Raw genomic sequence first — 16,798 nt, 5'->3', positions numbered from 1 at the left:
GGACTTTAACATTCAGGAAGTAATGTCGAACCGCATAAATTGTAAGAACATTGGAAGGCTTCAAAACCTACTTTAAATGAATAACAAAGTTTAGACTTTGTAGTTATGTTAGCAGTTCTTGGGAGGTTAACTGGGAAATGTGCAGGTAGGTATATATATATATTCAACAGGGAAAATGAAAGTGGGTTTTTCTTAAAACATATAGAACATGTTTCGCCGCTACGTAAATTATAACATTTATTAAAACAAAATTCCTTTAAAAAAATAAGAAATAAAAAGTACAAAACAAACATCTTTGAATGAAAATAGATTTTAAAAATGTCAAACAAAGCCAAGTAAATGCTCTAAGATTCCTCAAACAGAAATTAAACTGGTCATAGACAAGTGCTCGGCAGCAGAGGTAAGTGTGCAGTGTATTTACAAAGAGGAACAAGGTCCTCGGAGAGAAACAACCATGAACGGCATTACAGGACCATTTGTCTGCATTGAAACAAAACCATTTGTCTGCCTTGAAACAAAGTGCAGTTTCCTCAATGTGAGTTTGCATGACTATTGTAACAGTTTCTTTTTATTCGTCATATTTAAAAGGAGAAAATATGAAAGTGTTAGGGTAACAGTGTGGTATCGTAGGCTATAAAACCCAGTAAGACATTCCCGTGCATTTTTTGACATATGTATAATTTTACTGAAAGATAAAAAAAAAAAAAATTACTTATACAAACCAATTAAGTTCTTATAAGGTAGCTGATGTTCCCGAAGATTCATATGAGCAATATGCCCAATTCGACTAAATCCTGAGGTTACATCTTGTCCTTCGGGTAAAACTGCTCGCAAAATTTCTTCAGTCTTAAAATTTTCATACGACAGATCCAAATCATATTTTGTAATTTGAGGGTTAATATCCAATTCTTCTAAAAGAAGAAGTTCGTCTTTTTCTAACGATTCCTGACAGGATATTTTGCAAGGATCCAACAGCACTAATTTCTTATCCTCATCTTTGGGATAATCTACCACTCTTTTCAGGCCTGGACGGTGTAGTACTTTGTTTTTTAGAGATTTCATTAATCTATGAATGATGTCCTTTTTAACTGTAAAAGCTGGAACAGTAATTGTCCTTTTAAATGCAGACCTGTTAAGAACAGTCATTCCTCGAACTGCAGGATTAGGAGAGTAAAGCTCCACATCAACTTTAGTCTCCAACATTTCTGGAATGGCACAGAAGTACTGTCTTTGAAACGCACAAAATCGAAGCAATTCAGAATAGTTTTGTCTCAAATATCCAATGCACGGTGTCGTCTTTGCCCCTACCCAATGGTGGCTTTTTTGATGAAGACTCACAGACCAGACATAGGCTCTCCACAGAATCCTGGAAAAAACACAATATTAAATCAGTAGTTGAAATAATTCCTTTCACATTATTGCTACACCCTTGCTTAGTTCCATATGCTTGCTGTTTACTTTTGATGAAAAAGATTGAATTTAATGTAGGTGAAAATTGGGAAGCATCTCTAATTCAAATATATCTAGACTTTGCATATACATGGAATTTAAATTATTTAAAATAAAAAATTACTATTAACAAAAACCTCTCCTCTGTCTGAACTTTCAAAATTAATAAAAACCAATTGAGAAAAAAAAAACTTGCAATTTGTATTCTTGATAATGCTCTGCATGTTAACATTTTACAAATAGTAAAGCACAATCAAATCAAATCAAACTATATTTGTATAGAACGGTTTATCACCAGTGAGGGTATCCAGGCACTTGAGGAGCTGCTGCCGGGGGCTGAGTTGAACAGCAAGGTCTTGTGCCCTTTTCTGAATTCCAGCAGGGAGGATGTTATGTGGAGTGGGAGGTCATTCCAGAACTTTGCAGCGAGATAGGCGGAGACACTCCCACTGTTGCGGAGGCATATACAGGTGGTGAGGCAGGGGAAGGCGAAGCGCAGGTGCTCTGGAGGAAGGTGGAAGTTCAGTCAGTGGTTGGTGTATACTGGTCCCTGGTTGTGGAGGCTTTGAAGATGTGGATCAGCATCTTGAACTGGCATCTCTTCTGAATGTGGCGCAAGTGGAGCTTCTTGAGGTGGGTGGGTGATGCAGGTCCCGTTGGGGAGGTCGAGGAGGAGTCTCTTGAGGAGGTGTGAGGTGATTCCTACGTAGAGTGTGTTGCCGTAGTCCAGTTGGCTGGTGACCAGGGCTTCTGTGACAGTGCATTTGTTGTCAGCAGTCACTTGAAAATCTTGCTGTTTTGACTGTTGTTCCGTCTGTGGGATCCATGCTGGTGCGCCATTTCCTTTCAAGTTGTTTGCAGGTGCGCTTCATGGTTCTGTTCTTAGTTACGTAGTGTACCAGATGGCTTGCTTGACGGACCTCTTGGGTTTGCGGAGGGTGACTCTGGAAGCGCAGTCTGTGATCCAGGCAGAGAAGTTCTTGACTGCCTGTTCTAGGTTGGTTGTGGTGAGAGGGCGGAGGGTGTCGAGGGCGTCGGTCCATTGGCTCTCTGAGATCTTGTTCCTGCTGTGGTGCGAAGTGCTGGGTGGCTTGGGGGTCCTGCGATGGCGAAGTGGACAATGGCGTGGTCGGTCCATGTGAGCGCGGTGACATAGCTGCACTTGATTCTGTAGCTGCCCGTGAAGATAGGACCGAGTGGGAGTCCTGCAGTGTGCATGGGGTTGGTGTCCAGTTCGGTGAGGCTGATGTTGTTTAGATTCTATGCCATCCATTATTACTTATAACATACAGTTTGTAAATGCCACTGAAGATGAAAACTCAAACTGTTTAGGCACATTTTAGAATACATTCAGATGGCACAGAAAGCAGCAGATGTAGACAGAATGACCATACCATAACACGAACTTCCAGAATGCTGTCTCAACACAAATGACCCACCTCAAATGGACATCCAGCCTTGCCTCAGGGAAGAAGGGATAACTGAGATCCAATCTTAAAACCTTGCTTGACAGACTTGCCAAAAGGAAGTTTATTTGGGCCCATCTGCTGTGCCAAACCCTCCCATGCAGCATGCTTCATAAGGTTCAAGCACTGCAACTCTCATCTACAGCAGCAACACTTTGAAGGACTTCTGCCCCTCTAAGCTCATTCAGCTACCATCTGCCACCCTCAACGAACTCAAACAACTAAACTCTTTTCCTTCATGATAGATGCCTCCCTTTCCTGAACTTCACCAAGTTGCTGCCTCTGTGAACGATTCTGAGACTATCTAACTTGGGTACTTATATGCCAGCTTCTCAGTAAACTATATTTGGGAAGTACACAAGCTTCTTGAAAAGTTCTACCTTGATATTTTATGCATCCCAGAATTTTGGCTTACTGAATAGTCTGCACAGGCCATTTTCAGAAGCCTTTTCGCCAGTGTTTAAAAGTCTTTGAATAGTCCATCTGTCTCAACAAAGAGGCAGAGGTGCTGCTATTATCCTAAACAAACACTATCCCTGATAGCGATGAAATCGCTCATTATTCAGCTTGGTGTTACCCCTAAAAACGCTGCCAGCAAAATATCATCCTCCAGGTGTCAGTACATTTCTTTTCCTATTTTAAATTTTGTGTTGCCTGTGAAGCAGATTATGACCTTATTTGGAAACATATAATACTTGCCAATTTCAACTTGCAAAACCCTCTCAAATGCAATTCCTCAGTAATCAAATATTTGAGTGTGCTATATCTTCAATCTAGGATAAACGTATCCATGCATTCTCAAGGTCATACCCAAGATTTTTTTGAGATCCTTTCAATATAATGAGTGAGGTAACCATAACTATGGTGGCTTGGTGCAGAATATGTATTTATCAACCCATGACACTTCATCGAGAATACCAAGACTAAAATTCTACCTAGGATGTTGCTGAGACGTGGCAGAACCAAATTCTCACCCAGGTATAGTATGAACTATCTGTGTACGAAAAATATTATTTGAACAGTACTTAAAATATTTACAAAACATAAAATATTCAACATGTGCAGCACAGCTTCTCTCCATTACAGAAGCTCAAAGGGATGTTGAAGCACCTCTGTGCGAGGTAAGGGATAATTATAAACGTAACTTATCCGAAGAGGAACAAATAAGGAAAGCTTTTTGAGTAACTTCATTCATTAAAAGGCAGGCTATATCAATCAGTTGAATAGACATAGCTTTTGCACGGTCACAAAAAAATATAATTTCCTTTTTTCGACATTTGAGTAATTTACTAATCTTGCAATCAGTCTGGATTTATGTAGTTAAAACGTTTTACCAAGCAGATTCCTAAATCTTGGAACACTGCTAACAGGAGTCTGTGTCACTTTTGCAAAAGACTAGCGCAAACACTTAACAATTTGAATTTTCATTACACCCACCACTTAACCAAGCAAGCACAATTTATAAGCAGGCCAGTCTTGTCTAAAGTCAGAAATAGGTTAACAAAGATCGGAGCCATAAAAATGTACTTAAAAACTGTTATTAATGGGAATTGAAAAGTAATCCTGAGACTTTGGTTTGGTACAAGTATTTATTACATAATGAAAACATTTTGCTAACTAAAACAAATCTATAACCTTTACAATGTTCAAAAGTTACATACTTCACTTTTAGTTGTCCAGCATTTTGAAGTTTTTAAAAATTGAATGACTGAGTAAGGTGGCCAGACAAATGGTCTGTAGCCTTATGTGTTAGAGTCTGATCGATACAGCCCCAGATGATTCCTTTAGCTCAGTTAGTGTCAGACAATCTAGCTCCTTAGCAGAATTTATTCAAATTTGCCACAGCTGCTTATAGTTGCCTGCGCAGTATAAATTATAGGCTAAGAAAAACCCGAGTGCTACTATCTACTACAAGCTTTACTCCAAATTATAAAACATACGACAAATGGATTAGGTACCCTTGATAAGCTTGCCCCAGGACAAGAGGTGAACTAGCTCCAAGGTTCATCCTGTCTTTGAGTTAGCAGAGTTAGTAAATGGGATTGGGCATGCAATTAAATCACTATAATCAACTTTCTTAATTGCTGCTTCAGAAATATAAACTAAGTTACAAACAGCTTATAATAATATTTGCGGGAACTAACTCCCCCCCCCCAGCTTTCAATCATTCAGAAAATGACCAATACCCCTGCAGAGTGTACGAACATGCTCACCTTTCAAGTATTATACTATGATGGGATAGCCTCTTTCTTCACTCAAAAAAAAACATGGATGATAGATGTACTACATCTGAAGAAGGCTATGTCTGTACGGTTATTAATTACACTCGCTGATCAGGATTTCTTTCAAATCAGGCTGAAATTAGTGTGTCTCACACTAAATCGGTATCCCATCTTGAACCTTCCCAAATGTATACTGCTAAACTTCTGGGCTTGGCAACTGCCCATCTCCCCTGCAACATCCTTTATACTTCTCTGATGCAGGAGTTGCTGCTATCCCATTTTATGAAGGTGACTGTAGTAGATTTTTGAAAACGTGTCACTTGATTCTTTTGCACTGGCTATTTAACAAGAAATCTCTCTACTTCGTATAACCGCTAAGATTCGGGAAACCCATGCCAGTTTAAACATTTTTAGGAAGAAAACATTTTAGAGAACGCCTATGCAGGGGTACGGCCTCACTGGAGGAAGTAAGATTTGACACCGCGAAAGATTTTTATGAGTTTATATTATTGCTTCTCACTAACAAAGTGCATAATGTATTTTCACACCCGAATCGGCATGTATACATGGACATGCTGAATGTTATGTGTGAGGCAATCTGTCACGTTTGTAGAGACTAAGAGTCACAGATATTTGAAGCCCCTTTCAGCGACAGGAAGACGTGACGGCACAGAATGCTTGTCAAAGTGGTCACCAATGGGGTATATATTTGACTTACTCCAATTAATTTTGTATCCTGCCTCCTTACCGTATTCTTCCACTATGTTAAACATGATTGGAAATAATGTGTCAGGGCTGGGTATATAGAGCAGGATGTCATCTGCATAAAGTGAGATTCGTTCATCCATCAGCTTCCCCTCACAATCCTGGAACCCTTTTAAATATGGGTGTGTTCTGGTTAAGCATGCTAGTGGTTCCAACACGAGTGAAAAAAGCAAGTGGGACCGCGGACAGCCTGGCCTGGTCCCCCGCCAGATGGGAAACTCTACTGATTTAACTGCATTAACCCCGACTCTAGCTCTGGGGTTCGTATACAATATATCAATGCATGTCTGGAAGTTGTGACCGAAGCCCAACTTCGCAAGCACCAGTCTCATAAAAGGCCAGTGAACCATGTCAAATGCCTTTTCGGCAGAGAGTGACAGGAGTATTTGGGAGACCTCTCTCTCTTTTTTGCCATATCTAGCCAGTTTGCCAGTCTACGAAGGTTGAAAAGTGTGGTCCGCTTGGGCATAAAGCCCGACTGATCTCTATGCACCAGAGATGTGATGACCGTTAGTAACCGCGTGGCTAGTATGGAGGCTAGTGCCTTTAGTTTCTACGTTTAGGAGCGATATAGGGCGGTAGGAGCCACAGTGTTCTGGGGGCTTGCCCAGTTTTGGTATGACCACGACTGTGGCATGACATACGCCAGGGGGCAGGGTCCCCTCGTCTTTTGCTGCTAAAAACACATTTAGTAGGCAGGGAGCAAGTATGTTGCTATTTTGTTTAAGGAATTCCCATGTTTGCCTGTTGGGGCCTGGGGTCTTCCCTGATTTTTGGTTAGCTATGGTGGACTGAACCTCTTCTAAGGTACGTTCTGCCTCCAAGGCCTCCACATCCTAGCTCTGTACGGTGGGCATGTCTATTGCTCAAGATAGTCATCTATATCACTCTCTGCCACCATCGGTTGAGCCTCATAGAGATTAGTATAGTAACGCGTAAATGCTGCTGCTATTGCAGGTGCCGCGCTCCTACTTCCTCTATCTGATTTACCCAGTTTGCTTACCTTTCCTTCCGGCTAAACCAGGCTAAGAGTTTCCCCGCTCTGTCCCCAGACTCGTATAGTCTGTGCTACGTGGCCTGGATTGGAGTTTGGACTTCTCTGTTTACTAAAGCTCGAAGTTCCCTATGTGTGACCTCTAACTGTCTGAGCATCACTGCCTCATTGTTCAGGGTTATTTTGCTTTTAAACTCTAACAATTTGCCTTCTAAAGTTTCTATTTGTAGCGTTTCCTCCCTACGTTTCCGCGCTGTTATATCCTGCAGTCTACCTCTGAGGACTGCCTTATAGGCCTCCCAGAGGGTGACCTCCAAGGGTACCGAACCTTCATTGTCTGGTAAAATAATTCTGTCTCAATGGTTATTGCATCGGTTACTGTCTCGTCGCACAGTTACCATTCATTCAGCCTCCAGTCCGATCTTGGTCTACGTTCCTTACTCCAACCCTTAACTTCAATGGTGAGTAATCGGAGATACCTCTTACAAGGTATTCTGCTTCCTCTATGACCTGAATCTCCCCCGCCGGAGCAAAGAGGTAATTAATCCTAGAAAAAGTCTTGTGTGCCCCTGAAAAGTAGGAGCAACTACAATCTAGTGAGAGATGCCGGTGACAAAGGTCCGTCAGTCCCATCGATCTCACAAGCTCCGCCAGTGGGGTAGACGTATAGGCGCTGGTCGTGGCATGTGATCTTTCTAGGCTTGGATTCATCACATCGTTAAAGTATCCCCTATGATGTGGACTGAGGAGTCTGTGTCTAATAGTATCTTGGCCACTGCGTTGTTAACATCTTGGGCTGCAATCGCGGCGGGCATAAACACTGACCAGCGTGATCTCTCGCCGTCCCCACGTACCTCGGACCGCTGCATACATTCCACCAGGATATAGCCAGGTCTTAGCTACTTGGAAGGGCAGGCCCTTCTGAATGAGGATGGCCACTACACGAGCCCCAGGAAAAAATACGGCGTGCGCCATCATGCCTTAAGCCACGTCCCTACAAACACACATAGGGTACCCCGAAGGGGAGTTTCCTGTAGGAGGACCAATTCTGGCTTGTTTCTCTTAATGTATCTATTCACTAGTCCCCTCTTAATCTTGCTACCCAATCCATTGACATTCCATATCAACACGGTATATGGTGCGTCATGCATTACAATTGTGATTTATGTGCTTCCCAAGAGGAGTAACACAAACGAGGGAAGTGATACCTTCCTCCGCTAACACCCGGTCCACCGTTGCTGTGTCAAGGCAATATTAAGTTTTTACATATGCTCCGACTTGCTAATGAAATTATGTATTTGCTCACACCACAATGATTCTGCAGTTTCTGTAATTTCATATCGGGGGTGTGGAATTTAATAAAATATCTACCTGTCCATGGGGCAGGTTGCTTCATAATTCTACTAGTCCTGTAACAAAATCCGCTTGTCCCTTTGGTGCCATGAAGAGCAGCGACAAATTATGGCAGCAATCTCATTATATAAGAGACCTGATATAGCCTCTCTGATTAAGCCAGGGCTCATACCATAGTAGTGTTTGAATACTTGCAATCCCCTTATGTTGCCATGTTTCCGCAGAGCTACATACATGGGCTGAAGGTAGTGGTAAGCAATAGTTCCAGGGTTAAAATGCCCTTTGAGTCTGTGCAAACCTACTAACTTGCATGTTTTAAGGGGTTTCAACAACTCTTCTCAAATCTTTTCCCGTACTGAGAAATGTTGATAATGTAATCCAGACAATGGCAGACGTTAACCTTCTCCCAGAGTTGGGAAAAAGATGGTTGGGGGGGGAAAGTGAACTTGCAAACACTCAGATTTTCACATGAGCAAATCTACACATGCATATTTGCTCATGCTAAATTCATGTAATAAATAATTTCTATGAATACTATTTCTTGTCCTACTTCTGTGAATTCTTGGGAATTCACGAAAGCCATATAACTGTACTTAATGCAAGGATATATACCATGGTTGCACTTTTGGGACTTTCTTTAATAATTCGGCCCCTAATTTGTTCTGCCGTGGACCATGACATTTTATATTTATTAAAATTCTGTCTCTCTCTCTCTCTCTGTATCGGCTGGCTTCACTGTGAGTGACAGCATTCTGCTCCTTCACAAGGAGCATTTCGGCACACAAAGTAGTTTTGTTCAGTGCCAGTAACTACTTTGGCAGTGTGTGCTTTTTCAGACCAAAAACAATTTTTGCTTTTGCCAATGTTTGTTATAATGGTGAGAACCTGGCAATTCCAACACCAATAAGGTTTCACAAAAACTATGCCAAAACAAGTCACACATTGACAAAATTAAAAAACTGACCACCAATTCCAGACCTACTGGCTTTGCCAATGCATGTTTATTTTTGTTTCCCATAATCTTATTGAAACTGGTTACATTGATTTTCCATTATGAATATTTCTGGGAAATACTAGCATGCATCAACACATATTACAGAATGATGCTGCAAAGAAATGGTACCTAAAATGTTACAGTAATTTAGCTTAAAAAATGTTCCTGCTTTCATTTTTTTAACCCCTTCGCTGCAGGGATTATTCACCTGGTGTGCTGGGGGGGAGGGGGGCACGCACAGTGCCGGCATGCTCATGACGAGCTGAGCTCGTCATGAGGCACGGCGCTCCTGTGCTCATGACGAGCTGAGCTCGTCACAGGTGCATTGGCTCCCGTGGAACGTTCAGCACAGGAGGGGAATTCTCCCCGCACCTGAGCGTTCCACGGGCCATGGCGAGCTGAGCTCGTCATGAGCACCGGAGCGCCGTGGCTCATGACGAGCTTAGCTTGTCATGAGCATGGGAGGGGTTAATGAACATTTTATTTTGAACGCAAAGAATCATCCATCTTTCTTTCAAGCTTCTACAAATATTTGCATCAAATCAGAGAGCATTATACATAGCCTCATTTTGCTAAACTTTGAAAACGTGTGTACACATTTTTATACTGGAACAACTGTCAGTAATGCAGTCAGAGCTTACAACATTTACTGAGAGACCTCACCCTAATAATAAAGGCTTTCAATTAATGAATCTTAAATACAAGTTTGAACAGCACTAACATATGGACAATAATATTACCTTAATGGCAGACAGTGCCCTTCCCTGATCCATAATGTGGTACTGCAATCTGGCAGCCAAAGGGTTTGTGCTGCAGGGGGTTGGGCCTACTTGTTCCAAGGACAAAATACACATGAAAACGTGTTGCCCTTGACTCCAAACAATAAGTCCTCCGCCTCTGCTATATGAATTCCACATCCCTGCATATGCGAAAATAATGTATAAAACCCCTTGATTTGGGGGTCAGGGAGAAGCCTTTCCTGTTCTACTAAGTGCTGTCAGTTATTCCCCCAATTTTGATGTCCACTTGGGACTTCGCATAATTTCTGATTTTGCTTTTCTCTGTATTGTCCTTTTATTGACAGCTTTCATGGCATTGACTCTGAACTGCTTTACTTTTGAATTTTGTAATAAAACCCTTTAAATTTTCATTGATCTAGAACTCAGTTACTGAATAGGCGCTTTACTCAATACATTTTATTCCTGATTGTTGATGCCTCGGGAGGTGCCTTAACACAAGGACATATTGTCTCACAAAATTGAGGTTTAACATCACCTCCGAATCGGTGAATGTGGGCCCTCTGATTGATGTAAAATTGTAGGATGTCTTAAATTTTGGGGTACCCTGCCCCACAACACCATCGACCACACAATCCTTCAAAGTAGGCGGTGTGACATTGGAACTCGAGGCACTGTCTGCAACTGGTTCGCACTTAAATGATCTTGCTACTTCTTTTTCTATTCAAAACTCAGCAGATATTCTTTGGAGACCGTGACATTTGTGCTTTGTCATGTTTGTATTGAGCCAGTATACAAGCTCAAGTGCTCCTATGGCATGTGCAGAACTAATAGTCTTATTGGTCTTTGCCGAAATGATCCAAGAGGCCCTGGACTCACTTTCCAGAAATGCATGAGAGGGACCAGGGAGTGGCTGTGTACCCATTTGCTAAAAGTTAAATTCGGAAAGACAGAAGTGATAACAGTAGGTAGCAATCCTAAACCGAGGTCCTCGAGCATCTGACTTACTGACGACAAATGATGTACCTGCCTCCACTGCTAAAAACATTGCATTACAATTTAGAGGTCGTTCCTGTCTAGATCAGTGCTGCAACTAAAAAAAGATTTATCACACATGCATATATCTGTAATTATAATTACACGATCCTTATTTCAGAACTTCAAATTCAACAAGGTTTTCCATTCAGGAACCAAACATGTACCATCTCTTGCCATATATTTGCAGTTATTTGACTTCATTACTGACTGAATATCCTCCATTAGAACCCATATCAAATTAAACTGCACAGAACCAAACTCCGTCCCTCAAAACAACACACACCTCTTACCCCTTTCTAGCTATCTATCCAAAAAAAAAGGGCATAGCCAGTCATTTGGAAACATAAAAATTGATCATCTATCTACCTGCTAACATTATAAATGTCACTTTCCAGCTGGTGCGGTTTGATCTCTGCTTCCTTCTAGAAACGTTTTCCCAGATTAAAAATGGATGAAGCACCACTATTCTTACAAATACAAGTACTGCTCTCCAACTTCTGCCCAGTTTCTAATTCAATTCATCTAGGGAAAGCTCTGTAGAGATGTGTTGCTAATCAAGTAAACTAATTGACCACTATGGAATGGTTAGCGGACTATCCTTCAAACTTCCTGTTGCGTAGTGAAATAGCGGACTAGGTAAATATCCAACACAACACTACATTATTGGTAAGTACATCGACAACCTCCACACACCACAGCAGCTAAAAGGGCAAATCCAGTCTAACTGTCACTTCTAACTGACAGTTGAACCTGGACATCAGCGGCGTGGGCAAGGAGGAGGAAACCAAGGGAGAAACTAGGGTAGGGAATGAAGGGACTGTACCACGGTACATGAACACATGTTTAGAGATTGAGACCAAATAAGACGCATCTCCCTCCTATACAGAAGAGACTATTTCTTACACAAGCATTTGTCACTAGAATTTGACACATGTAATATTGCGAAGACAACTGATAAATGCAAACTACTTGTGCCATCCTGGAACCTTGTATAGTCTTGTAATCCTTGATCTTACTCCTGCACGGGAATTCTTAGCAGGAAAAACTCTATGTTTGTCATTAATCTGGGAGGGAGACAAGGAGACAACCTATCCATACTCCAGGTTCTGCCATCATCAATCAATCAATCAAGCATTTATATAGCGCACTACTCACCCGGAGGGTCTCAAGGCGCTTGGGGAGGGGGGTCCGCTACTGCTCGAACAGCCAGGTCTTGAGCTGCTTCCTGAAGGCGAGGTGGTCTTGGGTCAGGCGGAGGTGGGTCGGGAGGGAGTTCCAAGTCTTGGCGGCCAGGTAGGAGAAGGATCTTCCTCCCGTTGTGGCTCTTCGGATGCGGGGGACGGCGGCGAGGGCATGGCTGGTCGATCGGAGCTGGCGGGTGGGAGTGTAGAAGTTGAGGCGGCTGTCGAGGTATCTTGGGCCTTGGTTGTGAAGGGCTTTGTGTGCGTGGGTGAGGAGACGGAAGGTGATTCTCTTGTTGACTGGGAGCCAGTGCAGGTCTCTCAGGTGTCCGGAGATGTGGCTGTGTCGGGGGACGTCGAGGATGAGTCTTGCTGAGGTGTTCTGGATCCGCTGGAGTCTCTTCTGGAGTTTGGCAGTGGTTCCGGCGTAGAGGGAGTTGCCGTAGTCCAGTCGGCTGGTGACGAGGGCCTGGGTAACCGTCTTCCTGGTCTCGGTGGGGATCCACCGGAAGATCTTACGTAGCATGCGCAGGATGTTGAAGCATGACGAGGAGACGGCGTTGACTTGTCTGGTCATGGAGAGGGAGGAGTCCAGGATGAAGCCCAGGTCATGAAGAATAATCCATTGTGTTTTGCGCATGGGGGTTTGGATCCCATCCTTCTATTTTAGAACACCCTTTGGCACATATAGGTTTTGCCGCATGCCATTTGGTCTGGCACGTGCGGCTGCTGTTTTCCAACGAGTGATGAATTTCCTGAGGTATTCAATGAGGAAATAGGACACTTGAAACATTTCCAACATATAATATCACCTAATTGGTTGGGTGGTGGAGAATGCAGATGGGTGTGCTGTGATGAAATGAAAAAGTTAAGGGAACTTCATCTGCAAAGTTATAAGATGAGATATGTCTTCAAACATGGTACCATAGAGGGCAAGTGGAAGGTGGGGGGGATGTTGTTTTAGTTAAACTTCCTGCTCCAAGCCAAAGTGGGGGAAGCACGTTTTTCAAGCTTATGAATGTGGTGGAAGTGGGGAACAACATGATTAACATCCCATCCTCGTCGGCATACTAGGTAAATATCCAATACTTCTTTATTGGTAAGTACATTGACAGACTCCAGAAGCTACAGAAAGGACTGTACCATGGTACATGAACACATGTTTAGAGATTGAGACCAAATACAACACTTTCACCTTTGTTTTAGTTCTGAACTAGCCACTCTGATGTGAACTGCATCCTGACAAAGGAGATTCCTGTTTGTTCATCGTCCTAGAGGTGTCACAAATTTTAAAATAGCAGACCACTGCAGGATGAACTGAACTCTGGACCATCACGCAGGATTCAGAGGTCTGCTCCTGTGCTTGTACACTGCCTAGAAACAGCTTTAGCTGCCTTGATAGCCTCATATTTAAAAAAAATCATAATATAAATACTATATATATATATATATATATATATAGTATTTTTATTATGATTTAGCTGCCTTGATAGCCTCATATTTAAAAAAAATCATAATAAAAATACTATATATATATATATATATATATATATATATATATATATATATATATACACACACACAGGCTTTCAGTCAGCCAACCTCATCCCATGGTCTGTTTAAAGTCAAGCTTCCTTCTTCCACAACATAGAGCATGTGGTAATAAATCGGGCTAATTTATTTACTTGCTGTCAAATCCATGCACCCTTACCAAGGTCAGACATACTGGCTTTGCCAATGAGTGTTTATAAGAGGCACCACGGTAAAGGTAGGGAACTTCACCTCAGAGTGGCCTTGTGGTGTACTCATGGTTTGATGCAACACCTGCTTAAGTCAACTTCTGTTTAGTTGCCTGAATTGGATGCCTAAGAATTCAGGCATCTACTTCCGTCAGTATGCCACTAACACACAAATATGCCTGAAAATAACTAAAGTCAACTTTATTCTACTCGATTCCCCTGCCTTGAAAGTCTCCAGAACTGCTGTCAAAATATTTACTTTGCTTACCCAACAAAAAACGATTCCTTTGCTTTTTACCTTCCCACAAATGCCACAATATTTGATTCAAAGAACATGGATAGTTCGTCTCCCACTGTTAGACTCCCTTGGTTTTATCACTGACCCCCAATGTAAGCCTTCTACTTAGAGAAAATATCAATGAGAATGACCAAAACGATTTAAAATAAAACTTTACACCAGAGTGCAGTACAGCTGTGCTTTGAGAAATTGATGAGTCAGGAAATTCACAATGTATTCATCAAAAACCTTTAAAGAAGGGATGTGCATTGACATCCAACTTAACAGGTTCACTATATGCCGGACTAATCTATAAATTATATATTTCGGGCCGTGGATGTGTGCATAATAGGTACACTAGCGGACTGTCGCCTAGATAGAAATACTCTGGGCGTGAAGGTTTCCCCTGCCACGAGCCCTTGTTGTATCCTTTTCGTAATCGCACAATGGGATACCCCTCTAATGATTGAGGGCCTACACACGGTACTTCCTGCGTTGCGGAGTATAGTAGTTTGTTTCCCCTCCCTGAAGTTGGCGCCTTAGCGTGCGTCGTACGTCGGTTGGGGTATGTATGGTCCTGACGAATGCTGAGTCGACAGGTAGCTCATGAAAGCAGAAACATGTTGACCTTTGTATAATCACTTTAGGACATATCCGGTTCAAATTAACTCAACCGTCCCTTGTCCGTCCTTTCACACTTGTTTTTAATGGAGCATATACTATCCCTTTATTAAAAAAAATTCTCGAGGTTTGGGAATAGTTATAACTCCTTTTAATCATCACTCTTTCACCATATGGTACTAATTCACGTACCCACATCAAGGACCCAATGAAGAAGACTGGTTACTGACTTCTGTCGGTACCTGAGGGTTCTCTTTTCACAGTGTTTACTAACTCACCTTTTATTATGTTTTTTTAAACAAGTTTTGGTTGTGGTAACTGATTCTATTTATCCACTTCCTAATTTGTGCTTTCAGGTTACTCTTTTGTTGTTTATTCTAATCTATAAAATGTACTGATTTACTCGCCATACTACTCCTCATTGTATGATCCCACAATGTAGAATAATCATGTACAACTTTAAAACAGGATTTGTTTTATATTTCCACAATACTGTAGAGATTGTGAAACAACGCATACCCGCAGTATGGGCGTCAGGGCTAACAAATACCAATATCCATGCCAGTTCACTTCAAATGTCTGAGTGGCACACACATTATATAATACACCTGGTTATCCCAAGCAGATCTAAGGTCCACTCACCTCATGCTCTGGTCCAAGATATAGCGTATTTTGAATTGCTAGGAAACCCCATGATGTGCATCAGCCACCTTCGATGGCCCTATTGGAGGTAACGGGACAGCCTCCTTTTCCAGGTTTGACTGGCTCTTGTAAGATTCGTTTATCAAAGCTTATTTACACCACCTAGAGAAAGCATATACTTCGTTATACCATATATTCTTTTGTTTAATTTCAGAACGGTTTTCAAAAGTAGTTTAATATTAGTGTAATGCTTTATTAAAGGTCATTGCTGCATCCATGCAGGTGCCATATCCTACAGCAGAAAAGTCTTTAAGTCTACTGAATCCTAATTGTCCTTCCTGTGAATAGGGCTTCTTGAAATTGCATAATACAAAGGAAGGTCAATATTGTAATTAAGCGCAATGGATAAACATCTAATTTTGCATTCATTAGAAAAGAAACTTAATAACAGCAAAGCACACATCAATCAGACCTCCTTTACATGTAGTTTATATAAAAAAATAACGTCAAGGCTTGCAACCATTTCTGGCTTTACTGCGGGGGCACTTTCTTTTCAGTCTAGAATTCAACGAAATGCTCGGATAAAGAGCCCTGAAGATCCCCTCTAATTCTGGAAAATATAAAAGATGTGGCTCTTACCATCTTTATAAAGTCAAGATGAGGACTGATGTGCACAAACTGGCAAGTAGGAATCTAGGACCGACTGTGCCCATTCTTACATGTTCATCAGCTACAAAGTTGGGGTGCATCAGCTACAAAGTTACGCTGCTCACGGTTGGGAGCACATCTTCGAACAGCGGGCATCTCCACCAACATCTCCCACATGGGACATACAATGTAAATCACCCTTTAGAGGACACATTTCTGGCCTTGAAGTGGTCATGTGTTTCAAGAGCTAAATAAATGCTACAATACAATGCAACATAAGGCTAGGTAGCTACTTTTTTTTCCTTCTAAACAACTTTATTGAAGAAATTGCACTTCAAGGTTACAGTATATGCAGGCGGAGGGCCTGCGATCAATGAGGAGAGCCACATCTGTTGCATACATTAAAAGAAACATCATATACAAAAAGCTCGTTGCAATACACAGAAAGAAAGAGGCCAGGTAGCTACGCAAGTGAAATGCCACACTGTTGAAACAGCTACACCAACCTGTAATGCAAAATTTGCTTGAAAGTTGATATTCCCCTTAAATAAACCTCGCTGTAAAATCGCACTTTAATGCCAAAATATTTAGTTTAGAATATAAACCATAATATTACAAATTACTGCAGGTGCCTGTCGGTGGCGAATCGCGCCACAAAAGTCGCTGAGCCAG

General features: G+C 41.8%; 1 protein-coding gene across 1 annotated transcript in view; it reads right to left on the bottom strand.

The window, feature by feature from the left end:
• Positions 1-16,798, bottom strand: part of TRMT5 (tRNA methyltransferase 5) — a 28,752-nt gene that overhangs the window by 11,713 nt on the left and 241 nt on the right. The window contains exons 2-3 of the mRNA XM_078660338.1: positions 15,479-15,640; positions 723-1,366 (exon numbers count right to left, since the gene is read on the bottom strand). Of these exons, the coding sequence (XP_078516464.1) occupies positions 723-1,366; positions 15,479-15,483 (649 nt within the window). The 5' untranslated portion in view covers positions 15,484-15,640. The remainder of the gene's footprint in view (positions 1-722; positions 1,367-15,478; positions 15,641-16,798) is intronic.

This window comes from Lissotriton helveticus, chromosome 9 (assembly GCF_964261635.1).
Source record: "Lissotriton helveticus chromosome 9, aLisHel1.1, whole genome shotgun sequence".
Lineage (NCBI taxonomy): Eukaryota > Metazoa > Chordata > Amphibia > Caudata > Salamandridae > Lissotriton > Lissotriton helveticus.
This window is presented reverse-complemented; position numbering and strand designations above follow the sequence as displayed.